General features: G+C 41.3%; 1 protein-coding gene across 22 annotated transcripts in view; it reads left to right on the top strand.

Annotated features, from left to right (window-relative positions):
• Window positions 1–26710, top strand: part of FHOD3 (formin homology 2 domain containing 3) — a 433462-nt gene that overhangs the window by 318687 nt on the left and 88065 nt on the right. For 11 of the 22 annotated variants that reach the window (XM_074340111.1, XM_074340113.1, XM_074340109.1 and 8 more), the window contains 3 exons: window positions 618–731; window positions 16887–17021; window positions 21412–21462. In XM_074340111.1, the coding sequence (XP_074196212.1) occupies window positions 618–731; window positions 16887–17021; window positions 21412–21462 (300 nt within the window). The remainder of the gene's footprint in view (window positions 1–617; window positions 732–16886; window positions 17022–21411; window positions 21463–26710) is intronic. The other 11 variants (XM_074340107.1, XM_074340104.1, XM_074340110.1 and 8 more) reach the window with 5 other exon arrangements.

Here is a 26710-nt window from a genome sequence, read left to right as displayed (position 1 = left end):
TTCAGAAATGACTGGGACACAATAAACACTCATTTAAGCCTAGTAGCTATAATTTTGGTTCTGGGGAAATATTGGATGAAAACACGGACACACGTGCCTCTAAACAGTGGGCCAGTCCAGAAGGTTGGGGGACACTTTCTCCTTGATCACCAGCCACACAGTGAGATTCTGTTTCATGAATGAAATTGATTCAGAAATACCTAAAGCAGAATTTTTAATAAGGTGTTTCTTTAGTCAGTCATCTGGCATTTTCTGGAAATCGTTGATGGATTTGATGCTAATTGTACCACCAGGAGAGGCAAGAAAAATCTTCATCATTCAAATGAAAATAATTTGGATTCTCAATTTCTTAATTACAGCAAATAGTTTTACTGTACATTTTAAAAGACAGTAAATAAGAGGGTTTTATTTCAACTTTTTGTCATAAATCCTGATGCCTAATTGTTTTGACTTTGGGAATCTTCTCTAATGAGCGATAATCAAAACATAGCAGTTAGAGCAATCACGAACAATGTTAGCATCTTCAGACTATTTTTCTTGCAAAAATTGAGTTTGCTAAATGTTATTCACTTACCATTGTGCTAATTTCCCCCCACTTAAACCTCTGCACTCTTTAGATACAGCAACTTTGGAAGCAACTCTTATCACTCCTCAAGACCTTCGTCTGGGCCCACTGTGCCCACCCCTTCCGCGTCATCTCTTTCACCCCCACAGGACGCCAGGCTGGAAAGGTGGGTTTAATAAGAAGCATGTTGATGGCTTCAGTGTCCTCAAGTAAAGAGAATCGGTTTCATTAAGGGTGCCTAAAGGAGAAGTATAGACCAAAAGTATAACCTGAAGGATTTTCATTTACAGAATATAGTCCAAAGGCAAGAATATATACCACTTAGTAAGTAAATCTTTTATTAAAGATGATATTTTATTGTCTCATCTCCCGGTGCACGTTCAATAGAAAGCATACACTTTTTTTCCTAGAATATTTAAATGTGAATGTTTTGATTCACTCCTCAAAAACTGTTCTAGATGTAGTGTAAGCTCTGCAGTTTGTCTCATACACATCAATTTTCACCTTTGAATGATTAATTCTATGTAAATGAGGATGTAGTGGACCTATTAAGGTATTGTGAAATTAATCCAGGACCTACCAGAAGGGAAAGGGATTGTATGGTCCATGCAAGGAATTTAACTTGGCAAGAGTATTAGACCACCAGACATTAGCTGATTATAACTCCTAGAAGTGAGTGATTGCTCAAGGATGTGTTTACAAGGGAAAGGTAAGACCTGTAATTCTAGAACAGTTACAAACAGTTACCCTTAAATGGCAAGCGTGCTGAGTTAGAGAACACTGGCTAGGGTTCCATCTCACTCACCGGGAAGTTATTTCACCCCTGAGGGTAAAATGCCGATTATGCCAACCCTACATTAGAGGGTGGTTTTGATGAGCAGATGAAAAGTACACGTGAGAGTGCTGTGTGGGCCCCACCGTGTGGGTTCAGTGAGAAGTGACAATGTATGATGATGGCGTATAGCTTCCAGCAGCTTGTGATTGATCAGAAATCTAGACACGAGCAGGGATCATTTGCCTCAAATCCCGCATTTAAAACAGTTTTGACCTGTATTCCGTATTCCGATCCTCTGCTGTATGTTGTGAAGTGTGTTTTGCTGAGCACTGCTGACGATTAGAGGTTCAGTCAGGATGTATCAGTAGAGCAGGCAAGCTCTTACAGCCCCAGGAAGAAGGGCTATCAGTGGGGTTTGTGTGGTCACACATCACTGTTCATTTCTGAGATGTCCCGTAAGCCCCACAGTGTCAAACTCTCAGGTTTCCCAGCCCAGTGTGGCCCTGGAGTGGGCATGTTCAGGTTCTGGTCTTAGTAATGAAGTAACAAGTTGATTACCCTGAAGACATCCTCTGTCTTTTACCCTAGGGTGCCTCTTCTTGGCATTAGCTGAGGTTTCCTGTACTGCCAGACGGTCACACAGAAAGAAGATCCTTGTCATATATATGGGATGTGAGATTTGGGGCCAAAGTGAGGAATATTAATCTGATAGGACATTGCACAGCTCACACCTGTTGGCTGCCAGCTCCTCTAGAGTGGGAACTAGGCTCCGTTCATTGCTGTATCCTCAGGTTTCCAAAGCCGTGGGCTTTGGGGGCAGTTCCTCCCAGGTCCTAAAGTGGAAGCCCCAGACTCCACCCACTTCCCAACCCCTGGAAACCCAGGTCCAGTTTTGAGCTGGAAGGCCCAGGAGTGCAGGCTCCTGAAGGACACCTGTCTGTGTCTCCTTCATTGCTTGGTCTGGCCGAGTGTCTCCTGGGGGTGGGAAATTAAAGGAGGGAGAGTGGGGCTGGATGCAGGAGCGCCTGAATGCCCCAGGGAAGAGACTGGTCTTTATCCTGAGCCCACAGGGCTGTTCAGGTCTGGAAGCAACTGATGATGTACTCTAACACATCAATGAATGGAGCCTAGCAGGGTAAAGCTGCAGGTGTAGGGGCCGCCAGAAGCTGCCTCCAAGTCCAAGAGACATGACCCAGGGGCTTGAGGCAAGAAGTAAGTTGGGGCACCTGTGGCTTCTGCCAGGAGGGTAGAAACAGACAAAGAAGAGTGAGTAAGGGGTTAGGCTTGTGTGAACATGTGGATGTTATTAATAGAAGCAAGGAGCTGAGACAGAAGATCCTGGAAGAAACGCAAATTGCAGCTAGAGACATTCAGCCTGGGCCATGCAAAGAATGAGGAGTCTCTATGACACCTAGGGAGATGTGGACCAAGCAGTCCTCGGCTTGAAGAAGATACCGGGATGAAATCCCTCTCAGGGAGCCTGTGCACAACAACTGTCTCCGGGGAATAGCAGTGGCAGGAGCCTCTTCGAGGCTGCCTGTTCCCTCTTCCAGTGCACTTCTGCCACAGGAAATTCATGACCTTTGCCATCCTCTGTATCCATGAGTGAGTAAAGTAGCTGCAAAGAATCTATTACTTTCCATTTGCATGTTTTTCCAACTACCACTGTCTGTGGCTTTGAAAAACCATGTAATGAATCATTTGAAACATTAGATATACAGTTTCATTATTAAGACCAGGAAGCCACCAGGCCTGGCTGCGTCACCCCTTCTTACTCTCACCTTGCTAGATTATGTTGTGTAACTGTAAAAAAAAGAAAAATAAGAGGGGCCCTCCACTCCAAATCATATTTGTACTCCATCACCCAAGCGTATTATGCCAGTTGTGATTATGCTAATACATATTTTATACAGTTTAATTTTTTCTTTCTGAAAGCTGCATTCTTTGGATGTCACCCATAATCAAATATCATATTTACAAGTGCTTTCTGCGCTATTAAGATACATGATTATTTTTACTGAGGCATGTACTTCAGTAGAATGTGTAAGATTTATTGTTCAGATGTTTCCTACACCCATATCATATTAAAAACAAAAAGACAACTCTTTTCTTAGGAAAGATATTAAACTATTATGAACCATAGTTACAGTTTTGCAATGAGAACCCACGTCTTCTGTCAGCGTACTCCTGACTCCTAAGCAGTGTGCCAGGGCCCCGTGCAGTACTCGGGAGCTCTAGAACTCCATTCCCTTGATTTGGAAACAAGACCCACTTCTCAGAAGTCCTAGGTAAACGAGGCCAACTAAAATACCCCTGCAGGCAGGTCGGCCACTTTGGACATATTACTGAGAATCATTGTGAACTTAGAGTTTTCCATAGTTTTTCCCAAGCAAATTAGTGTGTTGGATGTTAATAAAACTTGGAATGAGAAATTGACCTAGAAAGGAAGAACTGAAGAAACAGTATACAAAATGAAGTCAAAACAGAGGAATTAAAAATAATCCATTTTTACATCTCCTATTACAGCTTCATTTATAGGGCCCTCTTTTAGAAACAGAGACTGTAGCATTCATTTTCATGACATTGGAACTTGAGTTGTGCCAAAACAAAATAGGAAAACCAGAATTATTTGCAAAGGCCCTCAGGCAAACAAGATGCAACTGTTTAATGAAAGCAGACTTATTAAAGTGCTTCAATTTTGAAAAATGTACTTTTTGAGTGGAAAAGTTCTAAATATTTTCTTGTTAAAAAGAAAACAAAATTACAGGAATAATTGAACCATTCATGTTCAAGTATCCAAATGAAACAAATAAACAAGCAAGCAATAATCACATCACAGTGAACCTGTGGCTTGCGAAGTTGGGCAGGGCAGATCTCATTCTCTTTCCATCTTTGCAGTGACATCTCCATCTTGTGGGCCTTTTCATACGTGGCGGCTGGAGGCGAATAGCAGTTACCAAGTTACTAGGAGGAAACAGGAAGTCCCCAGGCCTGGGGCGGAAGGTGCCTTGAAGCAATCAGTTTTTGTGGGGGGCTTGAGAGTACTTGTCCTACACTGTGAAAGGGAGGATGAGCAGGTGGGCTCAGAGTGAGCATGTGGGGGAACCTCAGGCTCAGATGTTAGGGGGCCAGGGAGGACATGTTGAGCTGAAACCTAAAGGATCAATCTGTGCCTTCAGCGTTGGTGCTGTCCTCTTTTCCACTCACAATAGTGCCACTGTTGACTGCAAATGACAATCACCTGTCTGTTGTAGGGATTAATGTCAAGAGCCCTTAGTAGAGTTTGGGAATTTTCTGCCTTGTTTAGTTGTCCGAGTAGAGTTTTTCCTACTTCCTGGAAGATGGTGAGCCCAGGTAGATGTAATGACACTCCCCCGTGGAAGTCATAATGGGTAATAAAGGATGAATAAAGGATGCAACTTTAAATTTTATTTTCTTAATTTTTATCTAGGCTTTACATGTGCACAGTAGAACATATAAAAGTTGCGAAGGGGTGTACAGTGAAAGGAAAGCTCCTTTCTTCCCAGTTGTCTTTCCCAGAAGCAACCACTCCTAGCAATTTGTCATGTATACTTCCAGAGACAGCTTATGTTCACATAAGCATATACATGGTTGTCATATCTTTACACAAGTAGTAACAACTACACAAGCTATTCTGCATCCTGCTCTTTCACTTAAAATATATATCTTGGTTCTTTCCACAGCAGTACTAGTAGCCGTTGTGTTTGTTTTGTTTGTTTTAATGGCTACATCATACGGTTTTTCTCTGGATGCTACTTTGTATACTCCCATACTGATGGGCCCCAATCTTTTGCTGTTACAATGGTACTGCAGTGTGATTCTTCTGTGTCATTTTGCACATGTGTAATTATCTCTAGGCTAAATTCCTAGAAATCGATTTTGTAAGTCAAGTGTGCATTCTAAATTTTGATCGACTTCTGCCAAATTGCTTTTCATAAAGATTGTACCAGTTTGGATTCTCAACTGAAAGAGAGCTTCTTTATTTACCCAGGCCCCTGCCAAAGGGTCATTCAGCATTTCAACCCTTGCTCACCTGGTAGTGAAGAGTTCTGTGCCATTAAATTACATTTGCATTCTCTTAGGAAAGTACTGAGTCTGTTTTTCATGTGTTCAGAAGCCTTTAATGTTTTCTGTTCAGTGAATTTTGGGTTCATGATCGTTGTGTTTTTCTTACTGAAGTGTAGAGGTTCTTCATAAACTGAGAGGAGTAGCAATGATTTTCCTCCGTCACTGTTTTTTTTCCACTTCATCTGTGGTGTTTTCACCATGTAGAAAAATGTAAATTTTAGGAGTCAAATTGATCAATGTTTTCTATCTTCTGGGTTTTATGTTCTTCCAGAGGAAAGTCTTTTCTCCCATGGTTTCTTCTAGTACTTCTGTAGCTCTGTTTTTCACATTGAAATATTCTATCTATCTGGAAGTTATTTCAGCATATGGTGTGAGGCAGAGATCCTACTTAAAGTTTTTCACTTGTTTGGATACCATTTCTTGCATAATCCATCATTTCCCTACAGATTTGTCATATACCAACAGGAATACAGATGCGTTTATGTGTCTGTGTATTCAAGCTGTTCCCTTCGGATCATCTCCCATTTCCTCCTGATGCCCATGTTCTCTCGTCAACCATTCTAGGCTGTCAGGAGCTCTTCTTCCTCACAATTCTTGTCTGTCCCATTCAGTGAGTAGCCTTTGGAGTAGGAGTTGACCGTGTGCTACCTTGAAACAATCCTGCTACTTTGCCATCTGCGGTTATGGAGTTTCGTATGGGAATCGACACTACTGGAGTAAACACCACAGGAATATTTGGGGAAGCTGGGACCAAGGAGCTAGGCCTTGGAGAATGGGAGCTGCTGTGCACAGAGGCGGCCTCACCTCCTGGGTAAACTCCTTGTGGAACCTCACTTCCTGTGATCCCCTTCCACATCTGTCTCCACCACTGGCGGTAACACCTCCCTCAGAGTGAAGGTCTCCGTTTCCATGCATTTCCGGCCTAGTTTCAGCTACTTCAGCTCTTGTAGCTCTTACCGGCTTGCGGGCCCATTGACTGTTATTGCCCTGAGTGTAACTTGTTTGTGCCTGTGTCTTCCTCGTCCTGATTTCCTCCTCCCTGTGGACTGTCGGTTTTATATGGACCTGGATGCTTGTGTCTTCCTGTTCTAGTCAGCTTTGACTTGCATCACTTCTTGCCTTTACTAGTAGCTCCATGTGCCTTGAGGTTCTACTTGTCTGGTTTTCAAATCACTGCTTTGTGCAAATAAAGGATCTGCATGTTTTTCTGGATCCCAAATGCTTATTGGCTGTGTTCCATCACTTGATCTGCACAGTACTTTTGCCCTTTTGTGTCAGTGGAGTCAAGAGCCTCTCTATTCAATGGGGCTCTGGTTAAATTTTTTTTTTTTTTTTTAATTTTAAATTTAAATTGGTCAAGGTAGATTTTAAAAATAATCACTGAGAGAATCCTGCATTGCATGTAAAATGGGATAAGCGGCATTGCCTTTTTATGTGATCACAATTAGTGGCACCCAGCTCACCACTGCCAACAGGAAAGAAAGGGTACCGATGTGGACGGATTCCCTACTGTGCAAACAAAGAAGCCACGCGCTCCTGGTACTGTGAGCAGCAAGCGGACTTCCTACTTGCCAGCTGCTAGTTCCTGATAGCAATCTTGTTGCAGACAATGAGTCCCCGTAAGGGACCATGTGGTCCTGATTAACTGATTGTCTTACATCCGAAGTGCACACAGGAGAAGCACCAGTCCCCTGACGGAGTGAGTTTATAATAGGGTCTGGCTCCCCGATGGCTTTCTGCAACCTTGTGGGTGTTAGGTGACCTGGGCTCTGCATCAGTCCTCTGCCCTGCGGCGTGGGGGTGGGGGCTCTGGGGCCTCAGCAGACACTAGAGATTCTTTCTCCCACATGTGTTTTGAATCTGGCTCCTCTTCCTCCTTCCTACTACCATAGATTTCGTTCAAGATCTATGTCATGCCTGGACTATACATTGCAGTGATATATACATTTACGGGGGCGCCAAAAACATGTACACACATTTTAAGAGAGGAAAAAACTGTATTAAAATCACACTGATGGTACCCACTTTGAGCACTTCTTGTAATTGCAGAAGTCAAACATGACTTGTATTGATCGTTTGTTATCGGTATATATTATTAGAATTTTAATACAGATTTTCCCTTTCTAAAAATGCATATATTTCTTTTGGCACCCTTTGTGTGTATGTGTGTGTGTGTGTGTGTGTGTGTGTGTGTGTAATATATTATGTATAAATATTATATAAATGTTATATATAAATATTATACATAATACATGTACATATATACACATATATGTATGTATGCGTATAAAATCTTCTATCCTTTCTGAAATACAGACCTGAGCAGGTGACTTCCTGTTTAGAAATCTTGACTGACTCCCACAGCCTATCGATGCATTGCAGCCTCATTAACATCGCCTGTAGGATCTCTCACGTTTGGGTTCTGTGTGCATCTTCCAGCTTTGTCCCCCATCCTCCTGGTACTTGGACCTCACAGGAATGTCACATGAACATACCAGGCTCACCTGACGCCCCTTCCTTCGTATTTGCTCTGTCTGTTCCTTCTTTCTTTAGTAGAATTCCTTCTATCCTCCAAGACCCAAGTAGGTACCATCTGACCGGTGAGAGTTCTCTGACTTCTTTAGACAGAATGAATTGTAACACCTCTTGGGTTCGTATCCCTCTATTTCAGCTGAGCCCTTTGAATCATTATGTGTTTATCCATTTGTTTCTAAAATGGGATTCACCACATGTGGTCCATGGCAGGTCACCTGGGTCCCACAAAGCCACGGGGTAAAGATGGTTTTCCTTCCTGGACTGGCCATTTTATTAAAAGATTTGGGGAAATATCTTTAAGACAAGCAGAATTATACTCTGGAGAATCCATGTTCACGTGAATTGCAAAGATAGTTTTTTGGTTTTGCAGAGAGCACTTTGTGCTGTTCCCATGTTTCTCGTCTTCTGCCTTCAGGGTTTCTTCACTCATGGGCAGCAGCCACGTCTGTGTCTCTTGCATGAGATCCCCCAGCCTCCTGCTCACTGCCCAGCCGGGCCCTGTACTCTGTCAAATAACCAGGCAAACAAACACACAGCAGTTTTAACCTGTCAGAACCCTGTTTTCTTCCTTTGGAAAGTGGGATTAAGATAGATTTATTTTTTTTAATTAGACAATTCTCTCACCCTTGTTTACATAAAGGATGTATGTAGCAACCTTAAGAGGTATGTATTGTAATTCCATTTGGAAGTGAGAACATTGAAACACTTAGAATTAGGTGAGCTCGGTAACAAGCAAGTGCAAATATCACGCCTTAAAAAGTGCAGATGGAGCTCCTTCACCCACAGAGCTGGAGACATTGCAGTTATTCAGTGCTGCAAAGTGAGCCCAGATACCATCACCCCTGCATTGTGACAGCCCCCAATGGCCAGGTTTCCAGATATCACTGATTACAGTGGTTTTGCACGGGCATCGCATAAAGATTACAGAGTAAAAAGGGGAAGAAATTGAGATTTTTCCTCCAGAAAATGTAGTCCTGGGTCCCCGGTATTTATTCTCTGTCCCATTTCCCTAATCCTTACCTCAAAGCCCAGCAATGACTGAGAAGCTTTGTTATTATAATGGAAGAGACTAAGTTTCAGGGTTGATTTTGTAAAGTGTGCGTAAGTGTGTATGTGTGTGTGTAGATAGATACACGCACATAGGAAGGAAGGAAGGAAGGAAGGAAGGAAGGAAGGAAGGAAGGAAGGAAGGAAGACCCAGCTCTCCTACCCTTTTCATTCTGTAATCTTAGTATAATGCCAGTGCGAAACCATTGTAATCAGTGACAACTAGAAGCCTGGCCATTGGGCCGTACACACACACACCCACACGCTCTCACACTCACAAATATTACATACTCATATTCATTCAGGAAATACTTACTGAGTGCTCACAACATGCCAACCTTGTGCTTGGCCTGGGAATGCAACACTGACTGACTCTGCCCTATCCCTGGCTTCATCAGGATGACATTTAGTGGCAGAAACAGAAGATAAGCACACCATCAACATATAAAGAGTTTCCATTGTGGGAAATATCGTGAAGATAATGAACCTTTGTAGAAAAAACTAGAGAGGGGCCACCGAAGTGGGGAACCTAGCACAGGTGCTCTGTCCTCATGAGGGACGACTCTAGTGAGACGTCTGGGAAACTGAGTCACTAACTTCGAGCGAATTGCACTTTGCTTCTAGGTTTGCCCGGAGGGAAGGTGAGGATACGTGAGGGAAGGGAGGTAAAGAGGGAAATAAGACAATAGAGTGAATTCACCTCTTTCTTCAAAATATGATCCTGAGAGCCAAAAAAGCTGGGAGACTGTTTGAAGAAAGGTGGTATTTAGACAAGAGGTGAATGTGTAAGGGAGGGTAAGCTGGCCTGGGCCTGCAAAGAAAAGAGAATAGGAAAGGATGGGCCTCTCTCTGGGCCAGCAAGGCCTGGAAACCGTGGAACACATGAGGTGCTGGTGGCAATCAGTGCTTTTGGAAGCTGCCAGCATGGTTTAGTTATGAAGACACATAGGGTGGACCTGGAGCTGTGACAGGAGAGGACTGACCTCCTTCTGGCTGGAGGACTCACTCACTTGGTCTTGGACAGGAGGGTGGAAAGTAAGGGGGAACAGGCAAGAACTGTGTATGCCTGGGGTCGGAGGCTGCACAAGGGCCAATGGACAGGCCAAAGTGTGACGCCAGCCAAGTCTGGCGGAATGGCTCTGTGCTTTACACGTGAGCCAGTACAGTAATGTGTGAGCGCATGTGGGACCAGTCTCCACAACAGCTGCATGAGCCCTGCAGTGCCCTCCCATGGCCGGGAAGCTCAGATCTGCACTGAAGCAGCGTGTGACAGGCTGGCGAAGAGAAAGCAGAAAGAAAGAAGCCTTAAATCCATGTTCCCGTCTTAGATAGCAAATATCTCCAGTATTGTAGCAGTGATGATGGAGAAAAGCTGCCTGTTTCTAAGGGTTTGCTCATTTTATCCTGAGAGCTGGGGTATGGCCCTGAAGGTGTGAAGGAAGATGCTGGCATTTCTTTATTTCAGCTGGGCCTAACCCAGAGTTATCTCCTCTCCTGTGGCCATTGGATTAGGTGACCCTAATTTCATAGTCAGGTTGTGAGGCCAGCCTTACTGTTCTGCATCATTGAATTGCCAGTTTGTTATTATTTTTAACCTCTAAATCTTCATATTAAATTATCTACTTGGGAATTAAGTGTTAACTTCAAATACCAGATAACTTGTGAAATTAATTTGGCTTCTGTTAGTATTTAACTAGAGATTATAAGTTATATTTTGAATAAGAAATGTTGAAGATTTGCTTCTTTCAGAAATAAGATTTTACTTAAACTTACAAAAGGAGTATATCTTTCTAAACAGCTTTTGCCATATAATTGACATACAAAAAAGTGCACCTAAGTTTTGACATATGTATAAAACAGTGAAACCATGACCACAATCAAGATAAAGCACAGATCCATCACCCTCAAGTATTTTCTCATGCCCTTTTGTGATTACGGCTGTCCCTCCCCATCCCTAGGCAACCACTGGTCTGCTTTCTATCATTATAGATTAGTTTACATTTTTTAAAGTTCTGTATAAATATCATCATGCAGTATGTATTCTTGGGAAGGGGTTGGCTTTTTTCAATGAGCATCATTGTTCTGAGATTCATCCATTTTGTTGTATGCTTCAATAGTTCATTCCTTTTGCTTGTTGAGTAGTACTCCATTGTATAAAGGTATCACAATTTATCTGTTGTCTTGTCGGTGGACATTTGAGTTGTTTTCAGTTTTTGACTATGAACATTTGTGTGCAAATCTTTGTATGGAAATGTGCTTTCAGTTCTCTTGGATAAATACCTAAATATGAAATGGCCGGGCTATATGGTAGGTGCATATTTAGCTTTTTAAGAAATTGGCAAACTGTCTTCCAATGGTTGTATACCAAAGTAACGCCAGCCTCATTTGAGGAGATGAAATGCACTCCTTCCTCTTTGACTTTCTGTACGACTGAGGCTTAGCCTAACAGGCCTGTGTAAACGCCCAGCTCTGCTACGTCCTAAGTGTAACTTGTCTGTGCCTCAGTTTCCTCATCTGTAAAGGGGATAATAATAGAACTAGGTATAAGAAGTTGTAGGGATTAAAAGAGCCATTTCATGTAAAATGATTGGCACATCGTATTGTCTCCACAAATGTTAACAATTATTACCAACCATATTTCAGTGAAATAGAGTTCTTGTTCCAGATGTCCCAGTGAGGGAGGCTTTAAACAGATGGGATTTCTGGGGCAGATCCTGGAGGCTGGTATGGCCAAGATTAAATATTGCAATTCCTCTCACTCAGAGTATATCATCCGCTCCCTTGCAAAATCTTTCTCTGGCCTGTCGCCACCTGCATTCCTATGTGGCTTCACTCAGTTCCAGCTGCCTTTGGTGTAACTTAGATGACTTCAGCTTTCCAGGTGCATTCCAGGGTGGCATGCAGTCCCGATGACTGATCTAGCTGGTAGCCATGATGGGAAGATTCAGATCAAACCCCCAGCCCACTCCATCCTCTCAGGCTGGGGACTGCCAGTGTCATATTCCGGATCTGGCCTTGAGGACTGCAGCTCATACCTTCCTCTGCATCTACAGATTTTAGATCCCCAACATAAAGTGATATCTGTTGAGTGCCTACTGTAGCCCAGATGCCGTTCTAAGCAAACTCATACATACACTCTCACTTCAACCTTACAGGCCTTCATGAGTCAGGAGTATTATTAACTCCATTTTGCAAACAAGTAAACTGAGGCTCAGAAAGGTTAAGTGACTGGCACACTCCAAGCCCTGTGCTCATTCCTTTACATCATAGCTGGTCCTCAGACCAGTCAAGATTAAACATTGCCGCAACTTCCAACCACTGTGGGTATTTTTCTGGAAAACTTAATATGAAAGGTAAGAATCTGTTAAAGTTGCCTTTATAAAGAGAAGAATTTATCATGCTAGCTTGAATTGGTATTTGGTTTTATTTAAATGATGATGTGGGATATATCCCTTTGTACAGTCTGAATGCATTCCAGCGTTGGTATTATAGGTTGAGCCCATTTCCAGCAACAGGATTTATAGGACCACAGATTATGCTCTCACATGTTGGGCTTATCTAGGTAACAGGAGATGTGGGAAAATTGAACTTATTAAGATTATATTTATAGCTCTTTGTTTCCACTATGACCAAAGTGGCTTATATGCATCCAGGACAGATAAGCTCTTGGGAGTCCTTTAGTTCTCGCTTCTTGCTCCAGGGATCTGTGTTGGGGCACTCCGTAGGATAGATGTTGAATTGCTCAAGGCATTTTACTTCATTTCAGGAAAAGGACCATTCCTCCTTGCTTTGAGTTAGCAGCTCACATTCTAGTTCAGAAAGAACTGAAATGTTTAAGGAAACAGCCTCATGTGTTGTTAGTACCGCCCACCTGTGTGTCCATTGGTGCACTCCAGCCTCAGAGCCAATGAGAAATCTGCTCAGACCAGGTCCAAGTGGGCAGGAGGTGACCTGCGTTTCTCTTCCTTAGAGGTGCCTGTGAAGGAATGGCAGCATCCACCTGACAGGATTAGACACTTTCAACTTTCACAAGTTCTAATACTATTCTAAATTTAAACAGGCTCTAATCTCATTTTAAACAAGGAAATGATGTTAATGTATGTATTTTTCTTATCTTAGTGTACTGGCTAAGACCACCAGAATAATGTCAAATGTAAGCAATGATGGGGGCATCCTTGCATCGTTTCTAATATTAAACTGCTCTGAATGGTTCAGCATTCAGAATATTTACCATAGGTTTTAAAAAATTCTTTAAGTACCCATTGTCAGGTGAAGAAACACTTCTATTCCTAAGCTTGATAAAAGTTTTTAAAACAAATGAGTATTGAGTTTAAAGTGTTTCTTCACCTACAGAGGTAGTCATGGTTTTTCTCTGACAATCTATCAATGTGGTCAATTACATCCATTGATATTCTCATCTTAAAATATCGTTGTAGTCATTGGACAAAACCAGTATGATTTTTGTAGTGGTGTTCCTAATTGTAATCAGTATATAAATTTCTCTCCTCATACTTCTTGTCTGGCTTTTATGCCAAAGTATTTTTAATCACATAAAATGAGTTAGAGAGCTTTCCCTTCTTTCTGTTCTTTCAAACTTTGTACGTGATTAGGCTGAACACTTCCTTGAGTGGTAGAAATCACCTTAAGAAATCTAAGCTTCGTGGGGTTATTTTTTCATTTTGTTTTGGTGTGTGTGTGTGTGGATATATATGTAATTAATTGACTCCATTTCTTTAATGGTTAATAGGGCTACCCAAAATTACTATTTCTTTTGAGTCAGATTTGATGTTATACATTTTAAGAAAATCATCTAGTTTTTAAATGTATTGTCATAAAATTTCCCCTTATTTTCTCACATTTTTTTATTTCTGCTATCTCTATAATTTTATCACCTGTCATTCTTAAATATTGCATGTTTGTGTCTTTTTTCTTGAACAGTTTTGACAAAATTTGTTTATTTTTTCAAAAAAATTATAAGCCAGCTTTTTGCTTTATTGATTTTTCTATATATATCTTTATTTTCCTGTTTCATTAACTTTTGTTTTCTTTATTTCATTCCTTTGACTTTGAATTTATTCCATTGTTACTTTTCAAATTGTTGAGTTGACCACTCATTAGTTTTTACTCTTTCTTCTTTTCTAATATAAACAATTAAAGGCAATAAATTTCCTTTTAAATACTTTTTTTTGAAGCACACTACAAATCTTGGTATATAAGTTATTCATTATAGTACCCTTTGAATGTTTTCTAATTTTCTATACTTTTCATTTTCCAGTTATACAGATTTTCGAATTTATCTTTTTGATGTGCTCGCTTCGGCAGCACATATACAAATTTATCTTCTTGTTATTTATTTTCATCTCATTTGCATTGTGGTTAGGAAGGTAGAACATATAAAACCAGTTCTTGGCATTCATTCATGTGCTTTGTGGCAAGATTGATTGTCAGCTTTTGAATAGTCTGTGTGTATTTAAGAAGATGGTGTTTTCTCTAATTGGGGGCACCAGGTTATATATGTTTATCTGTAAGATAAAATTGATCAGGTTAAACAAACCTCATATATCTATAATTTCTACGAATCATTATGCAAGAGGTATGGGAAACCCCTCCATTCTAATTATGGATTAGATTTGGCTGCATATAACAGGGAAAACATCCAACAGCTTAAGCAAGATAAAAGTTATACAACATAGTCTGGACTTCGTTTATGTGAAAGATAAATAAAATTCTATCTATGCCTAACTGTCCATGGCTGATACAGTAGGCTCCCTAGTGAGCCTGGAATATAGGATTTGGTTACCTCCTCCCTGTAGCTATCAAGGATGGCAGTTTCTTCCTTCTACTTCTCCTACCACCTCTGACTGATAACCAGGGGTGACTCGCCTTTTCTAGGGAGAATGGCTTTGGGACTTATGACAGATGTGTGTGATATAGAGTCATATCTTTCTCCTGCACTACAGTACCTTGTGTTTCCTACCAGACAGGCATATTTTCACTGAATTGAAGTAGGATTTTATTCAAGCTCTATTTCAGAAATATTTGTATCTTAGTTTAGAAGTGTCTCCCCTCCCACCCCCAATAAATGAAGGCCCAATTGTCCTTAAATATTTTGTTTATTATTCTCCCGAAGTCCAACGGATTCTTCTTCCCAGCTAACCCCCTTCTTTATTTTTCACGTAGTTATCTAATTTTCCCTTCTTTCTTCCATTCTCCTAAGTTAAAATTTCCTGTGATACCCGCCCCCCCTGTGATCCTTGACTGATGCCTCCCCACAGCTGCTGACCATCCCCATATGCCTTCTTCAGTGAGCACTCCAATTGTTAATGTGGCATTTCCCAGAGTCAAGTGCTGTTTCTTGAACATGCTGAATGTTCTTGGATGCTTCTTGACATGGAATGAAATTTCCTTAATTCTGTTCAGATTTCAGATTATTACTAGGTCTTTTTCTACTACTCTGTCTTCCCATTACCTTATTTTAAGATGACACAATTATTTTGAAGCAGTATATTGAGAAACTGATGTATGGTAAAATATATTTAGTACATTTAAAGTAGAAAACAGTCTTAGACTGAATGTTCATTCCAGCTCATCAAAGTTGTACCATAGAACAACTTTAAAATGAATGTGCATATGTGAAAGAGAGAGAGAGACAGAGAGAGACAGAGATTGACTGCTTTTGTGCCAAGCTTGTTGCTTAGTACTGTATTTTATTTTTATGCTCTTTTTAATGAGGAATAATTTAACTTATTTAAACTAAAACAAAAATAGTTCTCCCACTCCCTGCCCCTGGCAACCACCAATATGTTCTATCTATGCACGTGGTATGTAGGTATGTATATGTGTATGTATTTATTTTCTAGAGTCCACATATAAGAGCGATCATATGGCATTTGTCTTTGTCCATCTAACTTATTTTATTTAGCACAGTGCCTTAGGGGTCCATTCACGTTGTCACAAATGACAAGATTTCATACTTTTATATAGCTGAATAATATTCCATTTTGTGTGTGTGTGTGTGTATCACATCTTCTTAAGCCATTCATCCATTGATGGACATTTAGGTTGTTTCCGTACCTTGGCTATTGTACATAATACTGCAGTGAACATGGGATGCATATGTCTTTTCGGGTTAGTGTTTTCATTCTCTTCGTATAAATGCCCAGAAGTGGAACTGCTAGATCATATGGTATAGTTCTATTTTTGATTTTTTTGAGGAACCTCCATACTGTTTCCCATAGTGGCTGCACTAATTTACATTCCCACCAATAGTGCACAAGGGTCCCCTTTTCTCCTCACCAGCACTTGTTTTATTTGTTGATTTATTGATGATGGCCATTCTGACAGGCATGAGATGATATCTCATTGTGGTTTTAGTTTGTATTTCACTTATGATTATTGATGTAGAGCATCTTTTCATGTACCTGTTGGCCATCTCTATGTGCTGTTTGGAGAAATGTCTATTCAGATCTTCCACCCAATTTTTAATCAAATTATTTGTTCTTTTGCTTTTAAGTTGTATGAGTTCTTTATATATTTTGGATATTAGTGCCTTATCATATATATAATTTGCAAATATTTTCTCCCATTCAGTAGGTTGCCTTTTCATTTTGTTGATGGTTTCCTTTACTTTGCCGAATGCTTGGTATTTTATATACATTACCATCTTTTTGTTCTCCCCACTCCTGAAGGAGGTTATTTATCTCCATTTACAGATGAAGATCCTGGAACAAAAGACCTGAAACACTCAGTAATTTTCCCCAAGTCCTACCTAGATTCTGGCATACCCTCAGTTCTAACCAAGGTCTGACTCATTCCTACTTCAGTACTTTTAAACACAGACCAAACTACTAAAACGTTAACTCATTATATCTTTAGGTCATCACTGAGTGGTCTTCTCACATCATCCTTTAGGCAGCACCAAGAGTCACTGGCAGCGGAGAGAGAGAGGCGGCGACAGGAGAGAGAAGAAAGGTTGCAGAGAATAGAACGGGAAGAAAGGAACAAATTCAAGTAAGAAGCATTTTAAGACTTTTTAAATAATGAATTGAAATTAAAGTGCATGTCTTCACAGTTCTGTGTGGTTAATAATAGTGTTATAGGGTTAGGAAGTATTGTGTTTGCTTTAGATTTTGTCTCTATTTCCAAGGAAGAGAAAGACATACCTGATGAAGGCTAAATCTGGTTTGTTATGGCCTTTTTCCCCTCTAACTGTATGGCAGGTAGCACAGCCAGCAAGCCAAATACAATGAAGGATTTGTGTATTCTTGAGTTCTCCATTATTTAAAATGGTTTTACCAGGCCTTCCTAAAGACAGAGAACCTAATTTTCTAAACTTAATTTGCCATTTCCCCCTAAAGTTACTCTTATTTGATTCATATTCTTTTGGATGCCTAAAAGAAAATGCTTTTCTCCCTTTGTGGTTTGCTTCTTGGTCCCTGTAGCAATCTTCAATATTTTTTAAAACAATAATTCTCCTCTTATGGGGGAGAAACAGTCATTATGTTGATTGCTCCCAGTCTCTGGGTCTCCGTCTAGCTCCAAGAATTTGGCCCACCCCAGGTTCCATGCAGTAGCCGGTCTGCCCCTGCTGAGTCCAGCGTAGCTGTTTCTCCTTCAGCCAGTTCACCTGTTCTCCCCACCCTCCTGTCCCCTCCCCTGGGCTTCATGCTGTGCTGTGCTTTAGAGGATGCAAGACATTTGCTGAGTCTTTTATTACGCATTTCATTCCTGCTACTCTTCCTTCCCCCACCTCTTTATTCCCCCTCCTTTCCTCTTGTCTCCCTCTGTTATCCCTCCCTTCTTTATCTTCCCGGTCTCTCCCTATAGCTTCTGCATTCTTTCTTCTTTTTCATGTCTCTCCTCATCTCCATTTCCTGTTTCATCGGTTCATTTTCTTTGACAATCAATATTCCCATCAATTACTCTCAGTTAAACCTACAAAGAATGGGAAGCACGGTCAGTGAGGATTTGCAGGTTCCATAACTGTTTTTTGTTTGTTTGTTTGTTTTTTTAAGCAGCCAGGAAAAGTACATGTAATTGTAGAAAGGGTCAAAATATGATCAGAGTTGTGAAGTTGCCTTAACCGTAACTCACAACTATGTGAAAACAAATATCCCAAGTCTGTGTTGAAATGCTAGCCCTGGCTTATGTAAGGCTCAATTATTGGGCTTTATAAAGTAAACCAACATCAGCCCCCCATGATTGGGTGGCATACCCCAAGTTGTCAGATTTCTACCAAGTGATACGTGGAAATGCCAGACCTGAATGCACCATTTCTCGGGAGGTAGCTCAGGAAGTTGTCACTTTTGGAAAGACCAATTTGTAAAACCCCTGGAACAGATTAAATGCTTCCTGAGTCAGGGCTGTCTGAGAGATTTGCACATTTTACCACCAAATAGCAGCAGAGAATCTGACTGAAACACCTGGAAAATTCAGGGATTAGTTTACACATCTAAAGGTTTTGACTGAAATCTCTTAAACCAGTACAGGTTCTGGGGGAAATGGAGTCAGCACACTCCCTCCTGTCTTTTCTGCATCACTACATGCACCATAAATCCTGGACAACATGCCTGGAGCTCTGAAAACTGAAGTATAAAAGGAGCAGAGGGATTGGGGAAGGAAATTAGCATTCAAAGTTCTACTAAACCCGTGAAAGTTTACCATGTTTGCCCTCTGATATCACCTGGCATGTTCTCAAAGGTACCCCAAAACCCAGAAGCACGTACCAAGTGTGCATTGAAAGAACTCTTAAGAGAAGGCCTCTCTTTCTGGATGGAAGAACAGCAAAAGGAATTGCTAAAGGCCAGAGAATAGAGAAAATCTCCTGTTTTTTCATATTTTTTCCTTATTTCCTACCCTAGCCTCCAAGCAATATTGTTACAGAAGCACAGTGATGGCAGCAATGTCCAGACAGGTGCCTAAACTCCAAGGGAGGGGAACCCTTCCTCTAACCAGAAGAGCTGTGACCCCCAAGTGCATGAGGCAAATCATCATTTTCCTCTCTGTGTCATCCTGCTGCATAGCCCTGGGTGCAGATGGGGTTACTGAGAGTATGCAGCAAAGCAGGGAAAAGGAAGCCCGAGCCTTCTGGCTGAAGGACTAGGAAGGGAGCCCCAAGGAAGTCAGAAAATGGTAGGAAAGCCACATGGAGTAGAGAAATCAAGAGCGCCCTCCTGAGCTCATCTCTGATATGTTCATGTGTGACTCAGGATCTAAGTAGCATAATATAGGTTTTGAGAGCTAAGTACAGACTGAACCACCACTCAGACCCCAGGCTGGCCACATAACACTAACAATATTTGAAAACTGAGCTAATATTAGAACCAATATCAGAAAACAGTCAGAACTTGCTGGCTGAATCTAACCTAGTTGGTTGCCTACTAAAGGAGAACAAAAGAGAGCAATCAAGTTTCTTCCGAGAATTTAAAAAGGACCCAGTCTCATTAGAAAATACCTTACATGTACAGAATGTACAAATCTTAACTCAAAGGGAAAAGAGAATCAAACTATGCTAACCACAAAAAAACACACAGATGTCATTGTTAGACAAAGACTTTAAAGCATCCATTATAAACAGGATCTAAGAAGTAAGAGGAAATAATTTTGAAACAAATGAAAAGCTATATCTCTGCAAAGAGATGGAAAGTATAAAGAAGCACCAAATGTGAATACACATAGAACTGAAAAATATGATAACCAAAATAAAAAATTCTTCGGATAGGCTCCGTAGCAGAATAGAGATGAGAAAAAAGTCACTGAATTTAAAGCAGAACAATGGTAATTATCCAATCTGAAAAAACACAGCATTGAAAAAAAATTAACAGTGTCTCAGCAACCCATGGAACAATACCCAAATGTCTAGTATTCATATCATTGGAATCCCAGAAGAATAGTGCATTGCAATATATATTCAGTCATTATGTTCTTGTGTGTGTGTGTGTGTGTGTGTGTGTGTGTGTGTGTGTGCGCACAATCTCCAGAATCTCTCTGTGCTCTTAAATGACAAGTGAGATCTGTTTGGGACCAATAACAAATAGTGAACAGTTAATTATGAACATGGGGTCTGAAGAAGGGTTGCCTTGGTGTAATCCTCACTCTGTCAGTAGATCAGATAGATAGACAGACGGACAGACAGACAGACAGACAGACAGATAGATAGATAGATAGATAAATAGATAGATATGCAATATTAAAATAAACCTTGTCTAGGAAGGAATGCTGATCATTAGGAAAAACCACATATAATTATGATGACTACAGTTCCTTCTTGAAAGTCTGAATGTCTGAATGAAAAGAAATTCAAAAAAGAAATAGGAAAATCTTTATAAAGCCATCCCTGGGGTTACCCAAATGACTGGCCTTATATCAGCCATTTCATTGATTTCAGCTATTTATGCTCCTTGTGCTTTTTCCTTGAATACCATCTAAAAGTTATGACTTATCTGTTCTTATTTTTGTTGAACATGGTCTTAAATTTCTCTGGTTATGGAAAAATTTATTTCTAGTATGGAAAGTGATGAGGATATATATTTATAAATGATAACAAAGTTGAGTCCCTGTTGCTTTTTCTCCCTCTCCTAACTTGTTTTAGTTGCTCTGACTTACTGCCCTTTTATATCCAGTTACCAATGCATCGAGGGGTAGAAAACTACATTAGGTCCAATGTAGAAAACCAAGATGTCAGAATTCTCCAGGAAAATAAATGGTCCACTGGGAGGTGATTGGCCACACAGTCTTAAACTTGGATTCATGCTGGAACCTCACCGGCGGGAACAGAAAAACACACATTAAAATTGGACCAAGTTGGGCATTGTCTGAACTGGGTGCAGACAAAAGAGAATATACAAAGCAAGAGCTTCCATTGATCCCTGCGGAAGAACTGAGAATGTCAGGGATGGGGGAAAGAATCCTAGGCTGTGGGAGGGAAGCCCAAACTGAGGAGTGCAACACAAAATGGCCAAGGCACTGCGACTCACTCAGATTGCATTCTTAGATGACAATTGTGGAGATACCAGAGCTCGACTGGGTGTTAATCACCTCTGAACGCTATTGTTTGCTTGTCATTGCCATATTTTATGTGTTGTTTAATTTTTTAAACAACCTTTGTTTCTCTTTCCCCCCTAATACTCGTTTTTCTTACCCATTAGTTATGTCTGTGTAAGTCCAGTAATTCTGTGTTTTCAGACATCTCTGTGATTTTATAGAAAAACCATTATATGTATAGTACTTTTAATGTACAGCTTTTACACTTGGTTTTTAAAAATTCTACTACAACCGCTTTCCATTTCTGAGGCAATAGCGGGCTTTCATGATATACTGCTAAGAATTTCTTGGCAATTTTATGAGCATCTAAATCTGTTCTTTTCCTTCCTTATTTTGTTTCTTCTGCGTATTCCACTAGCCGAGAATATTTAGACAAAAGAGAGGAGCAAAGACAAGCAAGAGAAGAAAGGTTTGTATATCTTTTCTTTTCCATTGTAACCAAATGGCACATGTCTTTGCACACTTAACCAAGCATGCAGAGGAGACTGTGTTAATTAAAATATAATAGCTTCACCTAAGACACCCAAGACCTTGGGTAACTGGTATTTTGCAGAATAGAATGTCTTGGTTACCTAAAACTACCAAGAAAATACAGATTTACTATTTAGTGCCATTGTGGTGTGAAATATACGTGTCTGTTCCTCCAAAACTCTTCTTCAAATGAGCACATTATTTTAGTGTAACACATTGACATGTAGTATATATTTTAAATACCCTGCACCAGCACTACCGAGCCTGGGTGAGGTGACCCTACTGCATGCTTCCAGGTCACCTTTTCAGCATTCCTGCAACAAATACTTGAGCACCCACACTATGCCAGGCACTGGCATATGTGCCTGATCACTTCTCTGTCTCCCTACTGAGCAGTACCCAGTCCTTGATGTCAAGAGCCATGCCTGGTTTTCCTTTGTTGTCAGAGCCTGCCACAATACTTGGTACATATCAGGCACTTAGGAAGGATGCATGAAATAAATGAGCAAATGAACTAACAGCTTTATTTAAAATATTCAAACTGTAAATGAGTTTTTTCATTTCAATGGCAACATGCTTTGAATCCCATTAAAAGAGACAAAGTTAATGTATTCGATGTCTGATACACTTAGACAAGTAAAGGAAACTGCTTTTGGAAGAACAGCAAGACAAATGTTTACTGGTAGCACTGCCGTTATTCTCTCTACCACCAGATGGGGTTACTGCATGGAGAAATGGAAAGGCTGATTCCAAACCAGAGCCCGTTGGGAACCTAACAATCTCTGAACTATGCCAATAAAAAAAATAAATTGTGCTAATTTTTTTAGATACCGTCAGCTAAATAGATCAGGACAGTCTAGGGCAGGGAGGAGTGGAGTCTGCCTGTGTTCAAATAAGAAATTAGATGGTTAGGTCAGCCTCATAAACAAAACTATGGCATTGCTTTAATTCCAACGTTTTTGATTATTACCATCTTAATCAATTGTGGTTAGCAAATTTAGAGTGAAAGATGCTGATAAAGAAACAAGAAAATTCTATTTCTCTAAACCTATTTTTGACATTGGGGGCCATGACATATACTTTTTGTGAAAGTGCTTTTGACTTTATGCCCAGGCTTAAGAAATCAAATTTTATCTTTTTTTTTTTTTTTTTTTAGCTTTCCTCCAGATTCTTTTTTTTTTTTTTTTTTTCCTTCAGATTTTTATATCTTAACTGTCAGATAATGTCTGCACAGGCAAAGCTTGAAAGCTCCTGGGAAGATGTCAAGGTCTGAGCTGGTTCAAACTAATCTCAAAATTTTCCAAACCACCGAAGACTACCTTTTTCTGAATATTGTTTTCTGTTCTTTTTCCCAAAGCAGAGCATCACTTATGCCTTGAAAACTTGTCCAGAGGAGGTTGCCACTCCTCTCCTGTCTCCTCTTGTCCTGACCTCAGTCCTTGCCCTCATGCCACCCTCCTGCCTGGGCCTTCTTACCTGGTGTGGGAGCAGGCTCTCCACAGTCCCATGTGAGAGACCTTTCTATACAGCCCACCTCTCTGTTTACATGGAGGTTTGGGGAAGCAGACAAGCATTTTCCTTTGGTTTGAACCAGCCTCTTTCCTTGGTTAGTTTTCATCTTGAATTCCCTGGTGAAGATGGGAGTGAGGGAGATATACTTTTATCCCTGTTTGGAAAGACGTTGGGGGTTCCTGGGAAGCCAGGAAAAGATAAGACTTCCAAGTATAATGGACTTTGGAAATGGATGAGGGAACTGATGGAGATGAGAGGTGGAAAGAGTTTCAGAAATAAGAAAGAAGACTCTATTAACTCTTCATGATTTAGCCAGTTGTGTGTGTAGGGTTCTATGCTTCTTACTCTTAATACAATGACTGAGAAAAAGATGGCCAGAGTCACAGCAGAGGGTTTTTTGAGGTTTGTAACATCTAGTGTATCAAGATCAATGTCATTTTGCTATTTTGAGGTGTAATGGCCATCCAGACACATTTGATTTTATCTTGGTTTATTTCATGTCATCTCATTCCGTTATTTCAGGCAAACTGTTTTATCGACAGTGACGCAGTCCCAGAGTAAGTTTCTGTTGAGGTGCTGCTTTTAATTTTTCTAAATATTAGAAAAAAGGCTTTATCTGATGATGATTGATTTGAGAGACACTCATGAATAATTTTGTTTTAAGGGAGTAGTAAGGAATGTGATTCAGGCTGGGGGCATGTTGAGGTGAGGGTCAGGATGGGGATTAGTTTGAGGGGGTCGGCAGGACATGGAGAGGAAATGCCTAATGGCAAGCAGGACCATGGGAACAGAGTGCAAGGGAAACGTCAGGACTGGGCTAGGATTTGGGAAACGATGCATGAAAATGATCGATGAATCAGGAAGACAAGATTCAGAGCCCTGCTTAGCAGGTCTGAGGTCAGTAGAAGTGAGAGGGAGTCCGATTCTGGTTCAATGGAAGGGAGAATTTCTGAGGAGTATGACAGGGAAAGTCATCGGTAAGTAGGTGCAGGTTAATCTAAAGTCAAGCAGGGTTTCTCTAGGGTTCTGTGCAAAGAGACTGGGCCTGCGTATGACCCCTTGGCTGCAGTACCAGCGCTGCCACCCACATCCATGGTGAAAGTTGAGCTTATCCCAAAGGTTTGTTTGACTGTCTCTCCCAATGACATGTGAGCTCCATGAGGTGGGGGTTTTCCTTGTTTATTGTTAAATCTCTAGTGCCTACTGCAGTTCTTAGCACATGACACGCACTCAACAACTGTTCATTAAATAATGAAAAGGCAAATGAATAAAAAGATACGGACAGAGGTAAGATAAATAAGAATGTTTTCATGAAGGCAGCAAAGGTGAAAAGTCTTTCCTTGGGGCTGTGGTCCATGGATAGAAAACCCTGTGCTTTGTTCATGCAAGACTTCATCAGAGTCTGTGAGTTGGGGGCTGCATCACCAGGCACCAGGGATTTGTAATAGTCATTGCATGGGCTGGTGGGCTCCTGGGTCCAAGTACTGTTGGGCCCTTAAGTGGTGACACTCAGAGTCACTCTATAAGGGAAGGTCATGCTATAAGTCCAGCCTCCTCCCCAAGAACAGCTGGAGGTGTGTGGGGGCCAGGAGACCTTGCTGAGCTGTACAGCTGTAAATGCCAGGTGACCTGGCTCTCCCAGTGCATACTGGTCCATCTTACCACTCCAGCCATTGTAGGCGAACTCTGCTGCTACCATTTTAGAAAGATTTAGTGGCTCTTGACATCTGGACCTCCCTGTACCTACCACGTTTTAAAGTTTTTAATTGTGGCAACATACACATAACATGCAATTTACCATTTTAACCACCTTTAAGTGTACAAATCAGTAGGGTTTGGTACATTCACATTATTGTGCAACCAATCTCCAGAACTCTTCTCATTTTGTAGAACTGAAACACTTGCTACCCTTTAAACAAGTCACCATGCCCCCTCCCCTGCCATTTTTGTCTACAACATGCACGTCCTGGCATAATTCAGATCAAACCTGTGACTCTTCTCATGCCGTCTGGATCCTTGAGTGTGGCATCCGTGAGACCAAAGGCTGCACAGGAATTGTCTCTGAGTCATATTTATCCAGACTCTGGATGAGAAACCCTTGGAGTCCCCCAGAAAATGGGGTGAATGCTTTGGCTTCCAGCACACGTCTGCCAGCCTGGCTGCCCACTGGATGGGGTACGGGGGGGCCAAGACCAGGGCCGGGCCATCGCAAATAAAGGTCATGAATGGATTGTCTTCTTGGCTTTGTTACCGCTCTCTCTTCAGTCAATTTTGCTGAGTACTCTTTCCTGCTTCAGGATTCCTTTCTCCTGGACCCGTGCAGGTCCTCTTATTTGTACGTCATTCCTTGCCTGCCCCTTTCTCCTGTTGCAGAAGGCTCGGACTCAGTGCAGGAATGTCTGTGCTCACAGACTCCTCCTGGGTTTGCAGCCTTCCTGGTCTTGAGTTTGCCACTATCTCATTTAAAATATGTCTCCTATGGGCTCTAAGTCTTGCTCTCAAGATCACTTTCTTCCAAGATTCCCATCACCTCCACAGCCAGGTGGTTTTTCCTTGCTGGTCAGAATTAAATTCAGAAATACTTTCCTTTTGTCACCCCACCTACCTTTTGAGAGGTGACATTGTTGGAAAGGAAAACCCAGAGTTTCTAAAGCTCTCTCTCTAGGCATAGCTTTTTCATCCTGCAACTGTGAGGCAGCTGCTCTTGGAGCCAACCTCAGATGTTTGTATATGTGCAGACCCACCACACATCTTTTATCAGAGATTCACCGTGAAAGTAAGTTCACTCCCCAAGCAAGTGAAATAGGGTGCAATTTCCTTGTGGTGCTTCAGGTGGCCCTCTGAAGGTGGGGTGCTTCCTTGCAGGTTTCTCCCCGCATGCTTTGCCTGTTTCCCATCAGCCGACAAGTGCAAGGCGCCAAGGGAAAGAACAAAGGAGGGTAATCTTCCTGTTCACAAAAATCCTATTATCTGCTTGTTGAAAACATAGACATGTGAAAAGATGACTAACTATGCCAGGCAGTAAATGTAAAATGCCATCTGAGTTGAATGGACGACATATCCGACATGAGTTCAGAGGCAAGGCCGAGATCACTTCCAGCTGTGATGGTCAAGGCAGGCCTCACAGCAGGAGACACCCATGCAAGCCTGGCTTGAAGGATGGACTGCCGTTGGACTGGCAGGGAAAAGGGCTGGTGATTATAGATGTGGGGGAGCCACTCCTACCTAAAGGATGGATGAAGAAATGCATGCTTTTTAAATGCAGTTTTAAAGGGTTTGTATAGCTGCCCCACCTTTCTTATCCCCGTGAATTAGGAGTGCCATGTAGGGGCTAGGGTGGCCCCGAGTTGGGGGCTTGCCCATTGGAAGGAACTGAAGCAGTGAATCAGGATGGATGTGAGTGAGAGTCTTGAATAAGCTGTTTCAGAGTTTAGTGGTGGGTTAGATAGTCAGAACCTGGCTACAGCTGAATTCATAAATTTATTTCTGAGCAAATAAGGGTGGGTAAAATTAGCAGACATCTGGAAGAGGCACGTATTTCAAAGTTATTTTGGTCTGATCTATAAAGCGCACCACGAGGAATATGATTGGTAGCTGGTCTTAATAAACAGTTAGTGGGTTCTGCCTGCCTGAAATGCAAAACAGATGTATCTTTGTTCTTTTAAACTGACTTT

Source organism: Rhinolophus sinicus, linkage group LG09, assembly GCF_036562045.2.
Source record: "Rhinolophus sinicus isolate RSC01 linkage group LG09, ASM3656204v1, whole genome shotgun sequence".
NCBI classification, from domain to species: domain Eukaryota; kingdom Metazoa; phylum Chordata; class Mammalia; order Chiroptera; family Rhinolophidae; genus Rhinolophus; species Rhinolophus sinicus.
This window is presented reverse-complemented; position numbering and strand designations above follow the sequence as displayed.